Consider the following 18,860-nt stretch of genomic DNA (forward strand, 5'->3'; position numbering starts at 1 on the left):
ACATTCATGTCATGTGACCAGGTCCTTTAACCTCCTTACACTAGCAAACTGTATTCGTACTGTACTGTATATAAATGATCACATGAAATTACAGCAGCTTCCATAGAGGATGGAGAGAAGTAGAAGTCCATTGAGGCTGTGATTTCATGTAATGAGAAACATACATGTGGTATACTTTGCAAATGTAAAAGGTACAAGACCTTTGATGACATCACCCTGGTCACATGACATGAACTGCTGAATAGTGAGGAGGCATAAGACAAGGCAGGAATAGATGGAAGGGTCTGGCCATGGAAGACACGCCCCTTCTGATGCCAAGTAATATAAGATAAAATTGATATATGGCGATGTGAAGGAAACAATTTTTAGCTAAAAGAATCGTGTGAGTTAGTTATTAGGGTTCTATAGGAGCCTGTCACTAGCTGTATATGTGCAAATGTGGTGACCGGATCCTTTTATAGGTTATTTGGATGAGTAAACTTTTTCCTAATGTATTATTTTTTTTTTTTGCAGAGGACACTCAAAAGATGTTGATTTGCTGTCTTTGCTGCTTGACCAGCAGTGAGCCACAAAGTGCCATAGATAGGAAAGCCAATAGCTGGGTAAAGGTAAGATTGCAGACCTTTTGCCATTGGAATGACTTTTATAAACTGTGTAGCCCCCTTTTTCTTGGAAATGACACATTTATTATGACAAATGATAAAAAAAATTGCCATATTATTAGGACTATAAGGCACTCTTTTTTTATCAAGAACAAAACAAAAATATAGGTGTCAAATATATATAAAAATTTTAAAAAAGGAAGCAGCACATGCGACAATCACCACTTTAGGGGTGTTAAACTGCCCTAGAACGCATGCGGGTTATCCGTAGTGAATGATTCCACTTCTTTCAGCTAGGTTCCAGGCTGTGTAAATCGCCAAGAAAACAACTTTATAAACTTATGTAAATGAGTTGGAGGTGCTCAGGGTTGCGTCGGCTCACTGAATTGTGAACCTCCCCCGGTTAATTGATGTACACTGCTCCCGTTGGACTTGCGCAGCTCTCTTGCCTCTTTGACGTTAGCCGGCTTGTTAAAAATCTCATGCAGGCGCAAGTCCCTTGCACAGCCACACTAGTGACCATTCGGACGAAGGGCAAAACCTGTCCGGGCTGCAGGTGTGGTCACAAAAGACTTGCAAAGAAGGAAGGAGATTTGCAACACATCCTCTAAAACATATCGACTTTTATTCCATTCTTGTTAAAATCATCACAAATAAGTCGTCATACAGCCCATAAGCATTTAGAGCGATACAACGCGTTTAGTCATGGCATGAAAAAACTTTGATACAATAAAATATTTAAAAGACAAGCCAACCAATCCAGGAAAGCAGTGTGTATATCCACATGACTGGTAACGTCATGTAGGTGAATTAGTATACACGTTATTGTGGCACACCTCCTGATGCAAACAATATACAATAGAAATAGAATGCGAAAAGAAATTAAGGACCCTCTGGTTTCAAATTGTTAATATTAGACACAATAAAAATATGCTAGATGGTAAATATATATAGATAGAAATATGCTGGGTGGTAAGTATAAACAGTAAAGATTGGAGAGTCAAACATTCTTCTCGTTAGTATACTACAAATATGGTAATATTCCAAAGATAAACTGAAACACAATCACATTGTACCCAAAGATTGCTGGGTGAAATGTCATTTTATTAGATGAAAGAGATGTCAGACCTTAAATTTAGTTCCGCAATCCAGATTTTTCTGGTAGTACACCATACATAACAATTTAATAATGGATGTCTTAGAATTGTCTGAGGATGCAAAAGAATCTGATAGTTTTGTATAAATGCAGATGTTGCACTGTGACATACCAGCACGGTGGAAACCTTTGGTATCAAACCAAGTAGTCAACCATGGGGATTGTTAAAAAAAAAAAACTTGGTGAAAGTATTGAGCCCATGGTACTGCATTTCTTGAAGACAAAGTTACATCCATTTTTCAAGATGTTGCTTAACTTTTCATTTTGGGCAGAATGTTTCTAATTATTGGACAATTCTTACCATATTCGCGGCTGAAATTAGTAGAGAATTAGGCTTGGATTTTTTGAAAATCTCATTTTTGCTAGTCCAAGTGTGATCTTTCCGACTAGCTATAAATAGATCTCACTCTATAGACCACAGTGGATAACCACTTAATATCAGACTGTTTCTCAATGATTCTGCCTGATGTTGGAACTCCTCAAAGTCTGAGCATAGTATCATAGTAGTATCATAGTATATAAGGCTGGAAAAAGACACAAGTCCATCAAGTCCAACCTTTAAGAATGAAATAAATGTTTTACCCCATAACCCGTGATATTTTTCCTCTCCAGAAAGGCATCCAGGCCTCTCTTGAACATGTACATAGAGTCCGCCATAACAACCTCCTGCGGCAGAGAGTTCCACAGTCTCACTGCTCTTACAGTAAAGAACCTTTATCTATGTTGATGGTAAAATCGCCTCTCCTCCAGGCGCAGAGGATGCCCCCTTGTCCTGGTCACAGGCCTAGGTATAAAAAGATTTTTGGAGAGATCCTTGTACTGTCCGTTCAGGTATTTGTACATTGTAATGCGGTCTCCCCTCAGTCGTCTTTTTTCTAAACTGAATAATCCCAAATTTTGTAATCTGTCATTGTATTCTAATCCCCCCATTCCCCTAATAATCCTGGTTGCTCTCCTCTGCACCCGTTCCAGCTCTACTATATCCTTTTTTTTTTTTTTTTAAACAATTTTTATTTGGTTTTGCATTTTTCGCACAAACAAAATTGACCATACAACAGGAGTGAGGGTATATCGCCCTCTTCAAAGAAATAACAGAATAAAACAAATTGACATTATAACATGGTGCTGTGTTTTACATGGTAGGGGTACTCGAAGTTCACATGACAGAGTGGAACATCAAGAGCGGGATACCTCTTTTAGGACATTCAAGTACATATCAAGTTTTATGGTACCCTTAATGGACCCAAGGTGCCCTTCAGATTTTCCAAGAGGTACCACTGAGTGAGGGTGAAAGGTTTCATTAGCATTGTGATTTCCCTTTCATTCAAATAAGCAACAACCCATTTCCTCCATTTACCAAAGAAGTGTTTAGTCTTCGTTTTTTTCCCCCTCTCCGTCTCCAACCTTTCTATATACAATTGGTACTTCATCTGTTCTATAATCTGTCGTATGGACGGAAGTTCAGGTTCTAGCCACATTTTCAATATACTTCGAACGGTCATAAGAGTGATGACATGAAAGAGCTGGGGGATAAATAAGGGCTGGAGCAAGGAGCTATCCTCCGATTCCTCAAAATAATGAAAAAGATACAATATTGGCTCTAATGGTATCATCCACCCCCACACCTTTTGACACATCTCCTGGATTTGTTTCCATAGCTGTTGTACATGTGTACATGACCATAGCCCATGAAACAGGTCAGTGGCATCTTCTTGACACTTAGGACAGGCCGTTTTCCTGTCTGGTTTTGCTGGAGAGGGAGGGAGATTAAAGGCATATATTGCCCTATGTAGTATACGAAAATGTGTATCCCTCCATGTTTCACTCAGTACTACTTTCCTAACTGTTTGCCAGCCTTTCACTAGTTTCTCCCCTATATCTGCTGTCGTAATATGGCTCGACCATGAATTAAAGGCTGTTGCTTCCACCTTTTCGGTCATCTTATTTCTTAACCTTGCATAGTAAGATGATATATTTGGACATATTGTTCCCCCTAGTATCTGAAAGTCAAATGGGTTGCTGGATATTTCTTTACTTACATCACTCAATTTTGTCATAATTACATCCCTCACTTGCGCATATTGTATAAATTGGTCAGTGCCTAGATCAAATTGTTGTGTAAGATCTTCTATTGTCAGCCAACGAGGTTCAGAACCGTGTAGTAGCTGCACCACCTTTATTATTCCTTTTTCTTTCCATTTATGGAATAGCCTATTACTCCTACCCTGTGGGAAAGCAGGGTTGGCCCAAAGCGGCAAATGCTTTGAAATTGCATAAGATAAACCATACCTTTTCCTCAGGACTCTCCAGGATGCTATAGTGTCTTTACATATAATTGCCTGTCATTTCCCCTATAAGTTCTGTCTTCCGATGAGACATGGACTGAGTTCATATCCCCACCTAATATTTTGTCTACTATAGCATCCTGGAGAATCCTTGTGGTCAGTGTCGCAAAAAAGGGCTGCTGACCGGTGTTAGGCGCATAAACATTATAAATACTGAGATCTTTTCCCTGGCTGTGTATTACCACATGAGATAGTCTACCCTCCACGTCACTGTGGTTCTCTATCAACCTATAACACACATTTTTATGTATCAAAGTTAATACTCCTGCCTTACCTTCCACAGCGGCGGAGCCGTAGACTGCCCCTACCCAAGATTTGTGCATTCGGAAAAAATCTGCCATTGTCAGGTGGGTTTCCTGCAGCATGACTATGTCAGCCTTAAGTCTTTTTAGATGACGTAAGACCATGTTTCTTTTATGGGGTGATTTTAACCCCTTGACATTCCAAGTCACAATACGCATATTAAAGTATGTTTGACATTATTGATGTGTCTACGGCTCCCTCGTTGGGTTTGTTCCCACTTCTCTTTTTCCACCCCTCATCTTCCCTCCCCTCCCCCCCCCATGTTGACAGCAGCACCTATAAACAAAAATAATTAAACAACAAATGTAGATCAACTGAAATCTCCAACACAGTGGAGCAATAAACGAGGGCTCAACCATGTGTCCCATTAACTCGGTATCAAGGACTTCCTTTTTTCTGGTAATAGAGGCTCGCGCCTCCTCTCCGGGACTTAGACTGTGTTTCCATTCCCCCCCCCCCATTTGTTTCACCGCATATCATAACATTCAGCATTAAAGTCAACGCTACCCCTGGCGTATTTCTCTTAAGGTCATGTCATCAAGATGGGGTTACAGTGCCATGTGCATCTTACCCCATACCGTCTCTAGTCGTTCTCTTCCATTGGCATTCGATCTGCTACCACCTGCCTGTTGGATTCCCGTTGTGGCTGGGGACTAAAGATGGCCCATTCTGACCTCTTATGTGGGGATGATCTCCAGTTGTCCCGGTCAGTTGATAGTGGCGGTGTGGAGTGTCGTGGTGTTCGTCGAGGAGATCGGTGATCCTGACGGTTGTAGATTTCCTCCAATAATGCAGAAGCTGCTCGCGGTGAGTTTGCCGTTGTCAAAGTGCCATCCGGGTTGCGAATCCTCAGTATTGCTGGGTAGGCCAGTTGGAATCTCACGTTGGCTTTCACTAGCGCCGTGCATACTGTGCTATATTCTTTTCGTTTTCGCGCCACCTCAGCAGAATAGTCGCCAAAAAGTAGTATTTTACGTCTCTGCATCAGCAGTGGATCCCTACGATTGCGATATCTCCTCAGGATGGCTTCTTTATCATTAAAGTCCAGATATTTTACTATTACTTGTCGTGGTCTGGGATGCTGTGATGCTGTGTGGTTTTCTGTGGCCGCAGGTGTCGGACCGATTCTGTGGGCCCTTTCCACTCTCCTTGGCCAGCCCCAGTGTCTTGGGGAGCTCTACCTCACACAGGTGCTGCAGGTCCACTGATGGAATGGACTCAGGAAGCCCTACCAGGCGCAAATTGTTTCTCCTGGCTCTATTTTCAAGGTCGTCAACCTTATCTTGAAGAGCTGTAAGTAATCGCTCAGTTTCACTTGTTTTATCATGCGATTCTGCATATTGATCTTCTAGAGCCGACACTCGTGTTTCCACTTCGTTCAGTCTACCTCCATGCCTGCTAACTTGATCTTGCAGGGCCTGCAGGGTGCTTTGCACTGCGGTTTGCAATGTCGCAGTGAGTTCGGGTACAATATATTTGGCCACTTCCGTGGCTAGCTTGGTGTAATCCACCTGGTGTGTTTCAGTACCTGGCGAGTGAGCTGCCTGGTCTGTAAGTTCCTCCATCGATCTCAGCGACAGGGCCTGTGGGGCTGGCTCAGCTTGTGTGTTACTTGGCGGCGCCATCTTGGGAACGTGTGAGCCTCGTGGTTTGCCGACTCCTGTGGAGATTTTTGTGCCGCTCCGTAGAAGGTATCTTTCCATATGCCGCTCCACCGTTATCAGGTGTCTTTTTCGTTTCCCCTGGGGTTACGGGGGGGCTTATTGTCTGGTTCTCTTGTCGGTATGCGTCCCAGGCTGCGAGGAGCGGAGCTGCGCACGTCCTCACATACCAGCGCCGGAACCGGAAGTCTACTATATCCTTTTTATACACTGGTGCCCAAAACTGTACACAATATTCCATGTGTGGTCTGACCAGGGATTTGTATAAGGGCAAAACTATGTCTTTATCATGAGAATCTATTCCTCTATTGATACATCCCATAATTTTATTTGCTTTAGCAGCAGCCGCCTGGCTTTGGTCACTAAAATTAGGTTTACCATCCACCAATACCCCCAAGTCCTTTTCAGCTCCAGTTATACCAAGTAATTGACCGTTTAGAACATAATTATACTTTTTGTTTCCATGGCCCAAGTGCATAACTTTACATTTATCTACATTAAACCTCATCAACCATTCCTCTGCCCACTCCTCAAGCTTCCACAAATCCCTCTGTAATGCTAAACTATCGACCTCAGTATTTATTACTTTACACAACTTAGTATCATCTGCAAATATTGAAACTTGACTGTGTAAACCCACTACAAGGTCATTAATAAAAAATATTAAAAAGAACTGGCCCCAATACTGACCCCTGTGGCACTCCACTGGTAACATAAACCCAATATGAGAATGTGCCATTAATGACGACCCTCTGTTTTCTATCACTAAGCCAATTACTTACCCAAATACACAGATTTTCTCCTATTCCTATTTATATACCAACCTTTTATGTGGCACGGTGTCAAATGCCTTTGAAAAGTCCAGATATACAACATCTACAGCATCCCCCAGAAATCAGATTAGTCTGACAGGACTGATCTCTCATAAACCCACTCTGACGCTGGGTTATAAGGTTGTGCACAGTGAGATACTCGAGGACAGGATCTCTAGCAAACCCCTCACATATTTTCCCCACCACAGAAGTTAGATTCCCGGGTCTGTAGTTTCCAGGATCGCTATTTGATCCTTTTTTGTATATTGGTACCACATTTGCTATGCCCCAGTCCTGTGGAACATAACCAGTCCTCAGTGAATCTTCAAATATTAAAAATAACTGTCTGTCTATCACGGTACATAGTTCATGCAGAACCCGAGGGTGTATGCCATATGGCCCCGGTGATTTATCTATCTTAGTGGTTGCGAGGCGGTGCCGTACCTTTTCCTGGGTTAAACTGTTGACATTCCAAAAAGAATTTACATTATTCCTCATTGTGTTTTCCACCAGGGGATTTTCCTGGGTAAAGACAGTTGAGAAGGCGACATTCAGTAGATTGGCCCTTTTCTCATCTCCTTCCACCATGACCCCCATGTTATTTCTAAGGGGACCCACACTCTCTGTTAGTTTCTTATCTTTTATATACTTGAAAAATAATTTGGGATTATTTTTGCTCTCCCTGGCAATTTTTTTCTCAGTCTCTATTTTTGCAGCCTTTATCTGCTTTTTACAGGATTTATTTTTTTCTCTATAATCCTGTAATGCCTCATCGCTACCTTCACGTTTTAGCACCTTAAACGCCTTATCTTTCTCGCGTATTGCTTTCCTTACAAGACTAGTTAGCCACATTGGCTGTTTCTTGTTCCTCTTATGCTTTTTCCCATAAGGTATGTGTTTCTCACAGGACTTTTTCAGAATATATGAGAAAAAGTCCCACTTTTGGGGGGGCTTTTGTCTTTGAGAACATTATCCCAGTCTATGCCTTTAAGGTCTTCCTTTAGTTGCTGAAAATTTGCCCTCCTGAAGTTTAGATGTTGGTTGCCCCTTCCCTAACATTCTTAGTAAAGCATAATACAAAATCAATGATATTATGATCACTATTCCCCAGGTTCCCCCCAACCTGTAGTTTTGATATCCTATGAGGTCTGTTGGTTAGGATAAGGTCCAGCAGTGCCCCCCCTCTTGTTGGCTCCAGGACTTTTTGCGACAGGTAATTGTCTTTTGCTGTTGACAAGAACCTGCTGCCTTTGAAGGACCTGCATGTTTCTGCCCCCCAGTCAATATCTGGGTAATTGAAGTCCCCCATGATAAGTACTTCACCATGCTTTGGAGCCGCATCGATTTCACTTATCAGCGTTTCCTCTGCTGCCCCCAATATATTTGGAGCCTTATAACAAACCCCTAGTAATATTTTATTATTCTTTGTCCCTCCCCTTATCTCCACCCATAGGGACTCCACATTTGCATTTGCGTTACTGATGTCATCTCGCAAGACAGGCTTGAGGCAAGAATTCACATATAAACAAACCCCTCCCCCTTTTTTATTTATACGATCCTTTCTAAAAAGACTATAACCATCTATAGTAACCACCCAGTCATAGCTACTGTCCAGCCATGTGTCGCTGATTCCCACTATATCATATTTCCGCTCCAACATCAAGAGTTCCAGTTACTCCATTTTGTTTGTGAGGCTTCTGGCATTTGTGTACATACACTTTATATGGTTTTCCCTGTCCGTATTCCTTTTGTTCTTATTCCCCAATCTCATTCCAGCCCCCCTTCCTCCCCCATGGACTATGACTCTTCCCAGCTCTCTATCTACACTGTCTATTTGCCCTGCACAAGTGTAGTTGCCCTCCCCCCCAGGTCTCTAGTTTAAACACTCCTCCAACCTTCTAGCCATTTTGTCCCCCAAAACAGCTGCACCTTCCCCATTGAGGTGCAGCCCATCCCTACTGTAGAGCCTGTAGCCAACAGAAAAGTCAGCCCAGTTCTCCATGAACCCAAAACCCTCCTTCCTACACCAACTTTTGAGCCACTTTTTTACCTCCCTGATCTCCCGCTTCCTTTCTGGTGTGGCACGTTGTACAGGTACAACTACCTTTGAGGTCCTTGCCCTGAGCTTATGGCCTAAATCCCTGAAATCATTTTTAAGGACCTTCCACCTACCTCTTACTTTGTCATTAGTGCCAATGTGGACCATGACCGCTGGTTCCTCACCAGCCCCACCCAGTAATCGGTCATCCCGATCCGCAACATGCCGAACCTGTTCGGTATGCACGGTCTTTGTTACAGATTGCCCTGTGTGTTCCCCTAATAATCGAATCTCCCACTACCAGCATCTGTCTGACCTTGCCTGTGCTCCCATTACCCTTCTTACTGGAGCAGACAGTCCCCTGGTGTCTAGAGGCCATGTCTTGCTGCAGCATTGCTACCCCAGAGCTGATATCCCCCTCATCCGCCAGCCTGGCAAACTTATTGGGGTGCACCAGATCAGGACTAGATTCCCTACAACTCTTTCCTCTACCCCGCCTTCTACATGTTACCCAACTAGCTATCCCCTCACCCTGCACTTCCATACATCCCTCCCCACACCCATCTTCCCCAGAGAGTTTGTGCTCCAGGAGCAGCACACTTCGCTCCATATTGTCAATTGCCCGCAGCCTTGAAACTTGCTCATTTAGATCCAGAATCTGGGCTTCCAGATGAGCAATTTTCACATGAACGTCTTAATCTGATAGCTGCCAGTGGGGCCCTGTACCTCAATTACAGCCATTTTTCTGATATGCAAATGAGCTTTTCCCACTCATCCGTCAGCTAATAACTTGTGTTACATTCATGACATGTGACCAGTGACATCGTCACAGGTCTCACGATTCTTAAGCAATATTCAGACCAAACGTATTATCCAAACTCGTTTATATAATAAAATCAAACGACAGAATAGCATAAATACATCACCAAGCTTCGGCTAGATATGCTAATGTCCATATAGAGTCCACACTAAACATCCATGGCTTCCACTGAGACGCTGAACGCCTGGCGTGTCCAGTGACGTTTCGGAGGGGGTTCCTCCTTCCTCAGACATGCGTGGTGCCAGCCAGGAAAGGCTTCAAATACTTTTACTACCATAGCCTATCTTTGTTTTATACAAAACATATCAAATAGTCAATATACCTTACTGTAATCAATACAGTAATGTAACAAGCATAAGAAACTCGCACTGCTCATTGAGCCCTCGAGGATGCAAGGTGTCTAATCTAGTAATCCAATAAACCTTGCGTTGGAGTAACCTCTTTTTTTAGAAGCACCTCATTCTCTTGTGTGAAATTCTCCAGTATTAACCAACGCAGATCACTTACATTATGTTTATACTCCCCAAAGTGTCTAGCAACGCCTGTCTCATGTTTAACCCTCTCGCTTCTGATCTTAACCTCCTCTTCAGTTTTAATGAAATATTGCCTAATAACTGATTTATGTTCATTTAGTCTACTTTTTATAGCTCTCGTTGTCTGCCCCACACATGCCAACCTGCAAGGGCATTTTACCATATAAATAACCGATTGAGTGTGACAAGTAAAAAACCCTTTAATCTGAATTTTAGTCCCTTTTCTCGGATGATTAAAGGAATCTCCTTTAATGATTCCAGTGCAATTATGGCAAGATAGACATGCAAAGGTGCCATTTCTTTTTGCAGCTAAGAAGGATTGACAAGACTTTTTCTTTTCTGTTATATCCGATCTAATCAGTTCATTCGCAATTGAACAACCTTTCTTATAGATAAATTTTGGATGGTCTTTAAACAATGCACCATACTTAGGATCGTGAGACAGTGGGGCACATTTACTTTCCCGGTCCTGTCGCAATCCCGCCGTGCTTTGTCCGAGTATTCGGGTCTGCCGCGATTCACCAAGCCCGTGCGTCCAATTTCCTGCATCCGTCGCTTCCGCGCTGAGGTCCGGCAGAGTTCACCTGCTTCTTCCTGGTGCATGTGAGTGCTTGATCTTGTGACACAAATCCTTTTTTAAATTCCACGGTTTGTCCAAATCCGTCGTGTTATCCGACGACCCACCCCCAGATTTCTGCCGCGTTCAAGCCGACGAGTTAAAATCCGATCGCGTGCGCCAAAATCCTGGGGCAATTCGGCGCAAAAACGGAAATAGTCAGGAAATCCTACAAAAATTAATCTGACGGACCCTTAGTATGGTCCAATTTTTCATAATTGTTTTTCTTATAAGATGAGCATGTCTATCATATTGCTAAACATAGGAAACCTGGTCCCTCTATTTTTTTGGTTTAGATGATCTAATCAACACCCTTGGTAAAGTAGACACCTCTAACCCTACTCTCTCTACTTCATCCCTCAGGCATTTAAATCTCATTTATATTAGCAATTTATTTATTAATGCAATTGAACCTGATCTTCTTGACACACTTTGGGTTCAGCCTTTGTTGACAAACATAATGGAGCACATTGACTTACCCGGTCCGCGGCATTCACCGAAAGTGCATTGTGCGTCTATAATTCACTGTGCCTTGATTCACTAAGATTGAGCGCCCGACATCCTGCATGTGTCCCTTCCCTGCTCAGGTCCAAAGGAGCTCACCATCTTTTTTTGTGCTGCACATAGGGCGTGCAACACAATTTGATAGTTATATCCCTTTCTCAATCCAAATCAGTCGGATCGTCCGATGGCATGCCACCCAATTTCCGTCACATGAAAGCCAGCACATTGCTGAACTGGAGAACAATTCCAGCTGCAGTGTTGAAACGATTACCCATGGAGATTCGCTGCATTATCCTCTTGCTTTTGTTTCTTGATGGAGACCTGCCTTCTTTGGCGACTTGAATGATTTTGTGATCTTGTAAAGATTCAATATTCTACAAATCACAGACTTAGAATGACCATCTTCTCTTGATTTGGCTGATAGGGTCACCCCTTTGGCCTTCATCTGGACAAACTGCTGCCGGAGGGTTTCACTAACTTGGAACTGCAAATTCGGTGCAAACTGGAAAGTTGGGCTGCCAGTTAGGCCCCATGTGGGCAACCACTGCCGATTGTATTTTAATGGTGAGGAGAGAGGTGAGGAGCACTCACTCCCCCTCCCTTTTTTATGCAGTTGTGTCCGAGTATGGCCAGGGCAAGGCCTTAATTAGGCTTTGATAATAAGGATATTATACACACATATATCTATGAAATATGCTTAACACACTGCTGTTTTACTGATGTTAGGATATAGTTACACAGGACTACAAATATTACCTTGACATTTAGAAAATTGTGTGTTTTTCTGTTTTTTTTATCTCCAGTTTACATGTAGCTGTCGGACACACTTTTAGTATAAAATCTATGTTTTTCTCTTTATTTGTTAACCCTAGTTTTGTCACTTATCTGTTCAGAAACTTAAATCTGGACTTTTAATTTTACATTGAGTCCTTTCTGTTACACGCCCTGGTGTTTTTTTTAGAGTCCTTTAAAGCAGTCCAGATGAAATCATTTACTGCCAATTAAAAACAGGATGTTTGAGATTTTAGTGATGTTCTCCGGATGACCAGTTTTTTTTTACGATCACCTTGACTTTGTCTTAGGAGTGGGTTTACTTGTGTTGCAAAATAAATAATAACATTGTAATGCGACCTGTTGCTCTTGTATTTCTTTTATACATCATCAGAACAATACCTTTTTAAACCAGGTTTTAATGGTAAACATTTTTTTGAGAAATTTTGATGATTTTATTATTTAGCCATATTTATTAAAAAGTAATATATCCTGCTATTTTCACTTTGGTCACAAGGCTTAGTTAAAGACTATGACATGCTACGCCACAATCACCTCATTTACATCACAGACAGAATTACAGTATTCCTATAAAAACACCATAATTGCCGCCATTACTAACAATAGATGGTGTTGCGTCTTATCTACAAAAGTTGCACTGGTTAACATGAATGGCTTAACTCTTAACCAGACATGATAACTCAGTTTTTAGTGCAAGTAAATATAGGCAACGGCTCATATTCTATTTGTACATATCATGTTAGAAAACTCAACCTCAAGTAATCAGTTCCATAGTATTACTGTCTATGACCATGAGGCTGTTTACTAAATGCTGGTACTTGCGCTCAGGCAAGATGGCAGCCCCTATAATCGTGGACTGAAGATAAAATAACAATAATTACAGCAAGGGCAGTATCACACTGCTGTTGTTAGTCTGTAAACTGCAGACCACTCAGAGTTCTGTGTGCTATACCAACAATATTGAAGGGGATGGGACTCCTTCATAGCGATCTGTGATGCAAGGAGCTCCTGCTTCTTCACTAAAAAGCAGTGCTGAAATTGTAAACACGATAACAGTGTTAGTGCTGCTTTTTAGTGTAGCAGCAGTATTTAGTGTAACAGCCAGTATGAAACTGCTTTGGTCAATCAACCCCTTAAGCCACCATGACGTTGTGGAACGTCATGGTGAGCCTTGGCCACAACTACGTCATGTGGATTGCACAGGCTCAGAAGCAGGAGGCCGGCTATGTGTGACAGCCGAGGCTCTGCACGAGCAGCAGGGATCACGATAAAGCAGACATTTGGTTAATGTTATTTAGCAAACAATTTGGGCGGTTAGACTAACTGTATAATCAGTATAACATTTAGAAATCTGAAAAATAGGTACATTTTTCAAAATTTTCACCAAACTTCCATTTTTTTTTTACAAATAAGTGCAATATATTTTAATATAGCATTAATGTGAAGTACAACATGTCATGAATAAACAGTCTGAAAATAAGGTTAGATAAAGGCAAGATAAAGCGTTCCAAAGTTATAACTGCATATCGTTACACAGGCAGATTTGAAAAATTGTCTAAGGGTGTCCTAAGGGTGAAAATTAGCTTAGTCTTTAAGGGTTTAAATATAGATCAGATGGCATAGATCAGCATTGGCAGCAGATTTAACCAATCAAGCAACATTTTTTTCATGTTGTATTTATATTTTAATACAGTATTTTTTTAAAAAAAATGTCTGGGTGTACCGTTCAATCAATTGTCACATTTGAAAAGACTTATAAGAGCTCTGAGCTACGCATATGAGCAATGCATATTTCATTTATGTCTACATTGTTAGCAGATTGAATTTTCTTTGTTGGTACCTGGTGAAACTGGGTATAACATGATACAAAAACAGCCAAACCATGAGCAGCCAATTTCTGATTGTACTTCTCCATTATAGCAATACAGAGTACGGTATTTATTGTGAATACTGTTATATAGCTGACCTTTTTTTTAGCCAGATATATGTTAGTTAGAAAAGCTAGCAAGTTTCTGTGCATTACCTTTTTATTCAGTCTGAGTATCCACTTTTCACAGCTTAGAACTTGTGGTTGTTTACCTAGAGTGCTTGCTGTGTTTAGGGGGTGCTGATGATTTCTTTGGTGGCTGGCAGATGTTCTAATACTATTAGACATATTTTTCTTTTTTATTTGGCGCTGGTTTTCATTATAGACATGCTTAAGTTCCTTTTATTAGTCCAGTGACTGCTGTTTTTTTTCCTTTTCTTTTCTTTACAAGATTCCTTAAACCCATTACAGGAAAATGTATTGAAATTGTAAATCCATGGGTTAATCAATAATGTCCAATTTGTGTAATCTCTTAACAAAGTGACAGATGCATTTGACTGTTTTTACTGTTCTCTTGGTGCAGTCTTAAACCACAGCTTACATGGTTTCAGGCTTTTTAAGACCCAAGTTAATGACTTGGCTCATTATTAGACAGGGGGGTTAGGAGGAGTACTGAAGTAGACCAGTTCATTAGAAGAGGCTGCATAATGTTTACAAAGTGCTTGTCTTCTTTTGGATGTATTTTATTCTGTGTACTTTGTCGACTTTGTATTTTTCTAATGTCCCTTCCCTTTTACTGTTCTTTTGCGCCTATTAAAAATATTTCACCTTGCTTTATTCAGACTGCGTAATGTCAGGGAGACTTGCCACAACACATGCAACAGATTATGAGAAGACTGCAAATATAATAATTACAGCATGGAGCAGACTGTGCTGGCAGATATTGGAACACAGAACTCCCTTTAATCATAGTGCTTCCCATAATGTGGGTGGTCACAGTCTAAAGAATTTCAGTCAATCTTCTCCTCATGCAACACTGATTTTAAAGCACAACTGGAGTAAACAGCATTCCATGTAGCTCCCACTGTAGTTTTTTCTTTTTTTTTTTTTCAAAAACATTTTGGTGATTTTTATTGTTTTATTAAAATGTTTTGAGGTCTGTAACTTAATGTAGCTTTACATACAGAGCAGGCTGGACTTGTACATTGATTTAATAGCAAATATTAGAATTGTTCATAATATTCTGGATTATTCCATAAAGTGCGATACTTATAGGCTCTGATTCTTCTCCTGCAGGTTTTGTTTGATCCTTTCTAAAATTAAACCTTGACATGTACATATTTAGTTTTAATCGCTGCAAATCATCTGCTTAGGTGTTATTTTTATTTCTCAATTTTCACTTTTTAAAAAAGAAAAAATGTTAACACTTTAAAGGGAACCTTTAACCAGGGACCTCTTTTTCACTAAAGATGGGATGCAGGAGCCCATTACAGCTGGATTGCAAAGATGTTTTTTCGCATTTTCTGTGCATTTGCATTACAATATAATAGTGTGTTTTAACTGACCTTGCACCCTGACAGAATCCTGTTGAGTCACAGGTATGTTCTGGTATTAAACGCATTAAAATAAAACAACAATTTGACTTGTTTGTGCTGCTCGCTCACTCCTTGGTTCTCAGCCTCCACATTTGTGTTCCTGTACAACTCCTCCCACCTGCTTCTTCATTCAGGAGGGAGAAGTTGTACAGGGGGGACATAAATGGGGGTGGAGTTGAACATGTTAGTTGGTCCACTCAAAATATTATAATTTGAAATTGCTTGCAGGTCTAGAATTTTTGTCTTAACAGGAGTTAAAGTTTTGGAATAGACTTTCCAACTATGGTTTTGAGGACATATGTTAAGATCTCTTGGGATTTCTTCCCCTGAAATCTGAGGGCACCTCAGGTCTCATGTGTAATTATCTCAATATAACAATATCATTACAATAACTTCAATAGTGACTTGACAATAATAAATATTAGAATTGATATATACTAATGTATTCATCTATGTTAATGTTAATTACTATATAGATGTTATAATGTTCAGTTCTCATACATTAACATTTTGCTAAAAGATATTTATTGCAATTTTAAAAATGTTGGTGGTTTCAACTTGGCATTGGTACATCTTGGTGTATGTTTCCAACCACAAGGCAGCTACACTGTGCTGTAGGTGTCTACTCTGTCTGGCTTAGAGTCCCTGAACTCTCTAGACGAGAACCAAGTAAGAAAAATCAACAACTCTATACGTTTGTTTGTCTAGCATGGATTGAGCCAATGGTGTCATATTTCTTTTTGGCAAAAAACTGTTGAATTGTAGCATAGGAAATGTTATATTTATAGGTCAGACAATAAATTAACCTGTTAGTGAAATGAATGTCTTGGCAGGAAATAAGACAAGTTTTTCTCTTTATTAATAAGTAAAGGGTTAAATGTTCGTTGCCTTATGTAAACTAGTAAACCTGATGGATATCATACATGCATAACTGAACCGCATACTGGAGCTGAGCATGACTCACCGATGGAACTTGGATGATTTCCACTGTGTAGTTGTGTGGTCTTAGCCACAGTAGCAGCACAGCATCAGTTTTCCTATCCTAGTAACACTAAGGTACAAGGAAATGAGTTGGAATCTGTGAAAGAAATATAGTAACAGAAATGACAGTCTTTTTCTTCTAGTATTTTTGGCTCTCTCTCAATTGTAACCTCGGTTCAATGCGGTTAACCATGTTTGAAAGAAATACAAAATGCTTGACATTCAGAATATTGTTTTCCTTTAAAATATATTTGTTTATTTCAATTACAGTTATTTAAATTTTTCTATATTTTAAGTCATGATTCCACATAATTGACAGTTTTATAGTCTATGTTTTAGGTGATTATCTCTTTTGCGTTTTTTGCCATTTGTTAAAAAAGAAGTCTACTTAAATTACAGTTTTTTTGCTATTTTTCAAATAAAGAGGCTCTCCAAAAGAGTTTATTATGCCTCTTGTTTGATTGATAATGATGTTTGAAGTCAGTGTGATCTGTTAAAACACTTTATGCTTTATTAAAGGGGTTGTCCGACTGTTAGCCAGGCGGGGAGAGTTTTAAAAAAAAATAAAGCTGTATTCGCCAGCTCCAGCTGTGCCCGCTGTATCAGTTGCTGGTACAGAAGATGGGTGGGTGTGCCAGGTGAGTAGAGCCTCTGTGCCTCAATGTACCTCATGACAAAATATGGTAATATACAGCAGTCATTCTAATGAATCCCAAGGTTTAACAGACTTTCGTATATATCCGAGTAAAAGCCGAGTTTTTGAGGACAAAAAATTTGCTGAAAAACCTTACATCGGCTTATACTTGAGTCAAGAAAAAACAAACCGTGTACTCACCATCCACAGCCCCACCCGGCAGGTCTTCTTCTTTACAGCTTTGCTCCGACATTGGCTCCGTGTCCCCGTGCTGTCCTTCGCAGGAACCGTGAAGTCAGCTGCTTGCTGACATTCTACTATGTGCGCCGGCATCGGCACACACTATGATGTCAGCGAGGGGCTGATGTCACGATGCCTGCGACGGACAGTGTGGGGACACGGAGACGATGCCGGAGCATCGCTGTATAAAAGAGGAAGGCGAGTACACTGTTTGTTTTTTTCTTACAGGCATTATATTGGGTGCAGGGGCTGGCAGGCTACTTACTACAGGGGGTTGAAAGTCTATACTCAAGCTTCAAGGTTATTACGATACAGCAAACAGGACACTCCAAACCTGATATTTTCAAAGATAAAACTACCTGCTTTTATTTTAGGTCTGCAGTCACAAATTTCCAATTCTTATACGTAACAGCTTTTTTTTAAGCAACGCGTAAATCAGCAACGCGTTTCAAACGCAATGTGCGCCTTTCGTCTTGGCTGTGTTAGGAGTAGCACTCTATATACTACTGGAGCTGCCAGTCTATATACTACAGGGACTGGCAGGCTATATACTACTTGGGGCTGGCAGGCTATATACTACTTGGGGCTGGCAGGCTATATTCTACTTGGGGCTGGCAGGCTATATACTACAGGAGCTGGCAGGATAAATACTACAGGGTCTGGCAGGTTATATACTATAGGGGGCTGATTATATACTACTCGGGGGTGGCAGGCTATATACTACAGGGGGCTGGCTATACACGACCTGGGCTGGAAGCTATACACTACAGCGGCTGGCAGGCTAAATACTACGGGGGTCCGGCAGGCTATACACTACAGGGGGCTGGCAAGCTATATACTACAGGAGCTTGCAGGCTATATACTACAGGGGCTGGCAGTCTATACACTACAGGGGCTGGCAGTCTATATACTACAGGGGCTGGCAGTCTATATACTACAGGGGCTGGCAGTCTATATAATACAGGGGCTGGCAGGCTATATACTACAGGGGGTTGGCAGGCTATATACTACAGGGGGTTGGCAGGCTATATACTACAGGGGGCTGGCAGGCTATATACTATAGGGCGCTGGCAGGCTATATACTACAGGGGGCTTGCTGGCTGTATACTGGGGTGGCTGTGACCAATGCATTTTTCCCCCTCAGCTTATACTGGAGTCAATAGGTTTTTCCAGTTTTTTTTTGTGTTAAAATTAGGGGGCTTGGCTTATACGGTAATCTTATTCTTGTCAATGGTACCTGAATGTCCTGGTCAAATTTAGTAGTTCTGTTATGCTCTTCTTTAAATTATGATATCTTTGGCTCAGCTTTTCTTTCATTATATCAATTGTACTTCATTTTGGCTCTAATTATCAACATTCTGTTTTAAATTAAAACCTGCATATTTATTAAAAAATTATATCACAAATATCTACATTATGCC

At 40.9% G+C, this 18,860-nt stretch overlaps 1 protein-coding gene across 4 annotated transcripts in view; it reads left to right on the plus strand.

The window, feature by feature from the left end:
• Positions 1-18,860, plus strand: part of FANCC (FA complementation group C) — a 110,570-nt gene that overhangs the window by 22,648 nt on the left and 69,062 nt on the right. For all 4 annotated transcript variants that reach the window (XM_072150838.1, XM_072150837.1, XM_072150840.1 and 1 more), the window contains exon 4: positions 514-608. In XM_072150838.1, coding sequence (XP_072006939.1) covers positions 514-608 — 95 coding nt within the window. The remainder of the gene's footprint in view (positions 1-513; positions 609-18,860) is intronic.

This window comes from Engystomops pustulosus, chromosome 1, assembly GCF_040894005.1.
Source record: "Engystomops pustulosus chromosome 1, aEngPut4.maternal, whole genome shotgun sequence".
Lineage (NCBI taxonomy): Eukaryota > Metazoa > Chordata > Amphibia > Anura > Leptodactylidae > Engystomops > Engystomops pustulosus.